At 33.2% G+C, this 8,221-nt stretch overlaps 1 protein-coding gene across 1 annotated transcript; it reads left to right on the top strand.

Annotated features, from left to right (window-relative positions):
* The first annotated feature begins 4,586 nt into the window (after nucleotides 1–4,586).
* On the top strand, nucleotides 4,587–5,522 carry LOC110289610 (olfactory receptor 4C15-like). Its single transcript, XM_021155892.1, has one exon. It carries the CDS (start codon nucleotides 4,587–4,589, stop codon nucleotides 5,520–5,522), a length of 936 nt encoding a protein of 311 aa, XP_021011551.1.
* The last annotated feature ends 2,699 nt before the right edge of the window (nucleotides 5,523–8,221 follow it).

The raw sequence follows: 8,221 nt of genomic DNA, 5'->3' as shown, positions 1-8,221 counted from the left end.
TTTTCATGGACCATAAGGTCTGTGGAATGTTAGTCCATTTAGTTAATAAAATCAGTATTGTAATAAAGCTGTTTTGTTACTTACTGTAAAACCATTTTTATTTATTTTTGAGTATGTAATACATACTCAAAAATAAATAAAAATGGTTTTATTATCATGTCCACATTTTCATCTTCTTTTACACTATCTGCAACAGAAAATAAAATAAGAAAACATTTTCTATTTAATACTTATTTACTCTACAATTAAATTAAAAAAAAATGGAATATGATGTTCCAGAATATCACTGGAATAGATTGACTTGATAATTCCACACTGATTCATTGAGCATGCATTTGACAAGATAATGAGGAACATTTGGAGACATTTATTATATATATGATTTTAATTTCAAAATACTTAGGTTAATTTTCCAATAGTGTCTTAGTGTAAATAATTCAATTTAGGCTACACCTTGTATCTGTGTTGGTTATCTTCTACATTAACCCTTCTGATCATTAATGATTAAAATGTAGTCTCCATTGTGGATATTTCAACACATATTTTGGAATTTGCCTTACTGTAAAATTGCTTGTAATGTTTTGTTTGGTGTTTCTGAGCAATAGAACTAGAACATAGAAAATGTTAATATTTACTTTACATAGGGTCTTGTTTTCCTTGGAATCCCCCACTCATGTTGGTGTTCAACAGTCAACGAGGATATCTGAAATAGAACAACTAGTGGTTTGAAGGCCTTACACTAGCAGATTATTAAGAACATTAAGAAGAACTGTGCACTGAAGAAATCATGACTTATTATAGGCTATAAAACAAAGGGTTTTATTGTGTAAATGAGGGTAAAGAAAAGCACTTAGCTACATATACAGCTAGAGACAAGAGACCCACCATGTGTCTTCTTTGATTGGCAGTTTAGTCCCAGTGAGCTCTGGGGGTACTGGTTAGTTCATATTGTTGTTCCTCCTATAGGGCTGCAAACTCCTTCAGCTCCTTGGGTACTTTCTCTAGCTCCTTCATTGGGTACCTAGTTGGTCATCAATGGGAGGAGAGGCCCTTGGTCTTATGAAGGTTCTATGCCCCAGTTATGGGAATGCCAGGGCCAGGAAGCAGGAGTGGGTAGGTTGGGGAGCAGGGGAAGGGGGAAAGGGATAGGGGATTTTCTGAGAGGAAACTAGGAAAGGAGAAAACATTTGAAATATAAATAAAGAAAATATATAATAAAAAATTTTTAAAATGCACTTAGCAATTATAGTTACATAAAAGTAGGGATAAAATCTAATATTAACTTTTCTGTGCTGTGTCATTCTCTGAGACAAACTTTAATTTTTGACATTTCCTACATTTCAGTTTCCATCATAATTTTTATATTATTTTTAACAAAAGACTTTGAAAATCCTTCCCAATGTGTCATCTGCACAAATGAAACCCAAGGCTTACAGAATTTTTAGGAACCATAGCTTGGGTTTGCTATTGGAAGCTATGAGGGTTTAGATCTGAGTGCAATCTCAAGATTTGGAAGTAGTTTTTCCTCTGTTTTCTATTTTCAGCAATGAAAGAAATGCTGGGTTTCATTCTGACGTTTCATTCATGGACCAAGACCTGTGATCCGCTTATTCACTTCATTTCTTCATCCATCTTCATTTGGTTTTGAATGACAGCTGGTAAATTATGTAGTTACCGTCTTAGTCTCTCTTAAACGGTTTCTGCCTGATCTAGTTGCCTATACTGTTTGTTTTACTAATTCTTCCTAGGGTTTAGCTTGTAAGAAGATGAAGACTTCATATATTAGATGTTAATGAGAAAGTTCCCTGAGACTGTCATGAAAATATTTGTTTTAAACTAAATATATGTGATGTCATAAAAAAAGATTTGTTAACAAGTCAAAATTTTTTATTATTATTACATGACAGTCATTTAAAAAATCATAATTTACTTTTCAGTATGAATACATTATTTTAATTATGCATTTATACTAATAGAAATAAATAATAATTTATAACAAATCAGTTATAAAATATAACAATATATATACTGTTACATATATTCATGTACATATATTTGTACATATAATATAACAATATATGTATATATTCATTGCTGGATACATATACACATGTATATATGTATATAGCATCAAATGTATGCTAGTCAGATGGTCGCTACCGACTGAGCTCCAGTCCCAGCCCCAACCCAGTGAGTTTCATCAGGCTTGTCTACAGGAGCATGAGCACCTTAGCAGTGTTACACCACTAAAGAAAATGTCACTTCTCTCTTAGCAACTGTTACGTATATGCATACATGCATACATACATACCTGCATGAATGCCTATATGCATATGTACATGTACACACGTGAATGTGTATAAATATATGCATATATGTGTGTATGAATGTATGTGTGTATGAGTGCATAAGGGTATATATGTAAATACTTACACATAAAAATTTTATTAAGCTTTTGTGCTGTTAATACATGAGAGAACAGATACCTTTTAAATTATTTTTTAATATAAATATAGTTAAATAACTTATCCTTTCCCTGTTCTTATTTCAGTTCTTTCCATATAGACCTTTGTGCTTTCTTAAATTCATTGTCTCCATTAAATTTTTATCTTAAAAATGCAAACACACACACACACACACACATTCCTAAATATATAAATACAACTTGATTAGCCTACATAATGTTATTTGTATGTATATGATTTCATGCTTGACCACTTGGTATTAGAAAAACAATTGGAGGCTCCTTCCCTGGGGATGATTATTTTTTCCCATTCTTGGTATGGCTTATTTGTTTATATTGGTTATAGTTTTTGTCTAGGGTTGAAGCCCACATTATTTTTCCTTCTTTGTTAGCATGTTTTTATTTTAGTGTCATCCTTGTTCAAGTCTTGTTCTGGCAGCCATGTTGATGAGATATCTTGGATACAGCGTCTACGATATTATTTGGATATAAATTTGACAGAAAATTTCTACTTCTTTAGATTCTTAAAATCTTTTGGCCCCTTAGGCCTACTCAACAAGAGAGAAATCATGCCAGGTACCAGACCAAGACAACTATTTAGGGTTAGTAAAGTAAAGGATCTTGGAGGAGAATCTACAACCAGCAATCTTCTAACACCGTTCTTATTATTTGTCCTTATATCCATAGATAAGTATAGGTTTATAACCTCATCAAAGAAATGTCTCCCTGCAAATAGACAAAGACTTTTGCAGAAAACCATAGATATACTGTGAAGGTGATGTTACCTGGAGAAAATTAATTCAAGAGCTGGATTATTTACCCAGATGGCTCATGGAAGTTTCTGTGGGTAAAACATCTGGCATTAAAAATGAATCAAGATTTGTACTGACAATTATCATGAATAATATTTTGGTACGTTCAAGTTTAAGCTTATTGGAGAATTGGCAGGTAAGCTGTTTATAAAAAAATGTTTTATAGAAAGTTTACGTAAATTACAAACCATACATTTCAAAAAATTATGTTTTTTGAGAAAGGCTGTATTGTACAAATAATTGGCAAATAATTGAGTCTCAGGGGCCTAAATTATATTCAACGAGTATTTTTTCTTCATCAGCTATGTGTTGTTACTAGTTTTCTCATCACTGATTCTTGATCATTTTCTCTCTTACCTTTATCACGATTCCTCATTAATATATGAATCATATGATATGATTCTTTAAACTTTGTGGAAGTAGCAACTATACTGAAGTTCTCACTGAGAAAAATAAATCTCCAACCCCATGCTGTTGAGACCTTCCCTGGAGATAACATGTGTATTCAAGCCAGTATCTCCTAAAAACACAAGGTTAATTGTCTTTTTTCTTTTTTAAAAACCTCAACCTGTTTAGTTATAACTTTTATATAATGAAATAAAATCAATGACTTTGCCTCATACTATTGACTAGGAAGCTGATTCCTAATAGTAGTTATTTTTGGTTTTGTTGCTGATTTTTGCACTAATTTTATTTATTTGTCATGGAAACATAATTTAAAAAAAATCTGCTCACATTTAAAATTGCTGAATTAAATGTGAATTTTCCAATAATTTCAACTGACATGTCATGAAAAATGCTGAGTTTCTCGTAGAGTTCTCTGCTCCAGGATGTATAGATTAGTTCATTTTTACTGTTATTATGATTTGAACACGTAAAGAATTTTATCATGTACCCAGGATTTTCAAATGCACCCAAAATACATTTTGTCTCTTTAGATAGAGGTAGTGTGCCAATTAGTTATCACAAACGACTTTAATGAAGTTGGCAAATATGACTAGTAATCTTGACTTTTTCCTAATATCTAGAATATGGTTTCAAAATGCCTTTTGATATTTCAGTTCAAAAATTCTGTATAGATTTATAAAAGCTGATTACTCAAAGAAAAACAGTTTTCTTCTATATATAGGGAGTTGTTTAAATCACCAATATTCAAAATGTAGCTGTTTAAATAACATTTTTATCTTTAACATAATTCTACATATTACAGAATTTGTAATATTCTGTTTTCACTTGTAATCAAGAGCCTTTTTTCTCATTACTGCAGATTTTCATGAACATAGTTTACACTTACCTTCTTCTTGAGAACCATGCAAAACCAGAGTTTTGTTACTGAGTTCATACTCTTGGGGCTTTCCCAGAACCCAAAAGTTGAGAAAATACTGTTTGTTGTATTTTTATTGGTCTATATTGCAACTATTGGGGGAAACATGATAATTGTGGTGACCATCATCTATAGCCCTGCACTGTTGAGTTCCCCCATGTACTTCTTCTTGATATTTCTGTCTTTCCTGGATGCTTGCACTTCCTCTACTGTCACCCCTAAGATGATTGTAGACTTCTTCTATGAGAGGAAGACCATCTCCTTTGAATGTTGCATGACACAACTGTTTACTAGCCACTTCTTTGCAGGAGTTGAGGTGATTATCTTGACATCTATGGCCTATGACCGCTATGTGGCCATCTGCAAGCCTCTTCACTACTCTTCCATCATGACCAGGAGGCTCTGTGGCACTCTCGTAATGGTGGCCTGGACAGGAGGATTCTTACATTCTGTCACACAAGTTATCTTCACGTTGCAGCTACCCTTCTGTGGGCCCAATTTTATTGATCATTTCATATGTGACTTGTTCCCATTACTGCAGCTTGCCTGCACTGACACACACATTTTTGTCATTTTGGTGTTTGCTAACAGTGGGTCTTTCTGCATCATTATTTTCTCCTTGTTGATTGTTTCCTATGGTGTCATCCTCTTCTCTCTAAGAGGTCACAGCTCCGAAGGAAGAAGGAAAGCTCTCTCAACCTGTGGATCCCATATTACTGTTATGATATTATTCTTTGTCCCATGCATGCTAATATATGCACGGCCTTCATCTGCCTTTTCCTTTGAGAAAAACACACTTATATTTGCCTCTGTCCTGACACCGTTGTTCAATCCTATGGTTTACACGTTCAGAAATAAAGAAATGAAGAATGCCATCAGGAAAATGTGTAGGAAATTGTTAGTAGATTCTGATCACTTTTAAAATATTACTTATCATGCTGGGAAGATGTATCAGTGTGGAAGAGAACTCTATACAACCATTAGTCCTTTGTACCAGAACCCATTTCAGAAGCCAGGCATTGGGAAGATTACTTACTATACAAACAGGAGGTCCTGTATGCCAGCACCCATGTCTGAAACCATATGTGAAACCAGGTCCAGCAGGGAACCTTTAATCTAGTGCTAATGAAGATGAAATAGGTGGATTTCAAAAGCTCATAGGATGGCTCATCTAGTAGAGAAACAGTGTTCAAGGTTCAGTGATAATTTGTCTCAAAGAAATTAGGTATAGGGCTACAGATTAATATAAGCCCTATTCTTTCTCTATATTCACATGCACAGGCATAAAACCTTCTATCTAAGATGTAGGTAAACATGTTTATTATTTTCACTCATAGACATAGAGACACAAACACAAACAAATAGTAAAGTACACTAGAAAAATAATGTAAAAAAATTAAGAAGCCACAATTTAGTTAAATAAACTCTGATTACTCATTATACAAATAAGAATGATATCAATTAATAAAAAATTCATCAATTTACTAATAAATATTGTCACATGAAAATTAAAGCCTGTACATTTTTATGTTCATGTAAATCTAATGATATATTAGAAGAAATTCAAGTATTAAAATGACAGTCCCTTAACACTGTGTTTTACTTTTAAAATGGTTCAAGGGATGGGAGAGAGGGCTATGAAATTAAGAGTACTTGCTGTTATCCCATAGGACCTGGATTCAATTTTCAGCACCCACATGGTGGGTTTCAACCATTTGTACTCCAGTTTGAGGGAATCTACAATTTTCTTCTGGCTTCCTAAGGCAGCAGTCGCCCATGTGGTACACAAACATATGCAAGTAAAACAGCCATACATAGTTTTTAAATGGCTGACAATTATAAATGTACACTTTACATTAGAAAACTACTGAAATAATGTAAAGAATAAAAGATTTCTAAGGGACACTGTAAGACATTAAAACCTACAAAGGCAGAAGGATGTTGACAAATGGAACCCAAAATTTATGCCTCTTTCATTTGACTTTATCTTTAATATGGGTTCACTCATTTCTGGGAGAAGTTTTGAGTTAGTTCTTGAATTTAATGACAAAGTATTACTAGATGAGCTAGTATTTGGGGGGGGGATGACTACCCCAATCTAATGAGCTCTGTGACCCAGTTCGGTAGGACAATACTCATAAGCACCTTCTGATGCAGCATAACCAATGACATGTGTCAAGCACATGCTGATAGGATTGTCCTACTGATAATATTAACACAGGACTCTCTGAGCTCCATCCAATGTTTGGCTGTGAGTCTCTGCATCTGTTTCAGTTAGTTGCTAGGTGGAACCTTCAGTGGACAGTTATGCTAGGTTCCTGTATGCAAGCATAACTATGTTTGTTTCTCCCTAATTTTAGATGACAGAGCAAATGTACAAGAGCCTGCAAAAGATACCCGAGGTTGCATGATTTCACATTGGAAAGTTAATAACGAATTAGTACTAGTTAATAAGAATTAGTACTGTTGTAAAACAGTTTCCTGACAACCTATCTAAAGCATAGATGTGCTAAGGAGATTTGTCCAACTCTCTGTATTTGTCATGACTTGTTGATGACTCTTCCCTACACACAGAAGTTTCTGATGCTGAGTTGTTCGTTTGCTCCTAGGAATTAACTTAAAATACGAAGCTCTAACATATGCTTCTCAATAGCTTTATGAAACTGTGAATCCAATGATTGAAAAGAAGCCATTTAATAAAATGTCATTCTGATAAAAATGTAATAGCCCCAAACAGACTTAATTTGTGTTCCATTACACTGAATTCAAATATTATTTTTAGTACTTTAATACTCAGTGTCTAATTCTGATCTCTAAAGATGATATAACAGCAAGAAAATAAAATTCAGTTTTCCAGCAGGAAACGAAGATACTCGCTTGCTGTTCTTCACACTAACTATACTATAAGGATTTGCTGAGATTTTCCTAACAGCTCTTGCTCAGCTTTCTGTTCTATTTTCTGTGTTGATTTTGTTTATTGTCATTAAAATATTTTAGTTTTGAGGCACTATAAATTATATAAATACATTTTTCACTTATTTTAGCATCGTAGTGATTTTTTTAAAAATCCTATTTATTTGTTTTTGTTACTTTTTGTTGTTGTTTATTATTTTGAGGGAGGGTCTGACTGTGCAGCTCTAGTTGGCCTCCAACTCATTGATATCTGCCAACCTTGGCCTCTGTAGTACAGAAACTGAAATTGTACCTCACCAAAACTGGCCATTTTTGAATAACTTTTATAAATATATTGTTAGTATTAAAAGAGATAAAGAAACTGTGTGTTGATATCTGGAAGCAGCTAATAGACTACTATTTTTTGACTAAAAGATTGATATTATTCCAAAAATATTTCTAAAATTATAAATGAGATGAAGAACTGATTTGCCCAAAATCTTTTATTAGTATTTTCCAGAAAAGATTCATATTTTAATTGCATGTCTTAAGTTATCCTCAAAGCTTCATAACCTCCATCATCCTCCAACTATTCTTTCATCTGTTTCTTGGTTACAAAGCCATGGTTTTCTTTTCCTTTTCATCTTATAACTTCAGTAAATATAAAAATTATAGAAGTTATAGCACCAACTTTAATAAATATAAAAAGCGAACTAAGATTTTGTAGCT

The sequence above is a fragment of the Mus caroli genome, chromosome 2 (genome assembly GCF_900094665.2).
Source record: "Mus caroli chromosome 2, CAROLI_EIJ_v1.1, whole genome shotgun sequence".
Classification (NCBI taxonomy): Eukaryota; Metazoa; Chordata; class Mammalia; order Rodentia; family Muridae; genus Mus; species Mus caroli.
This window is presented reverse-complemented; position numbering and strand designations above follow the sequence as displayed.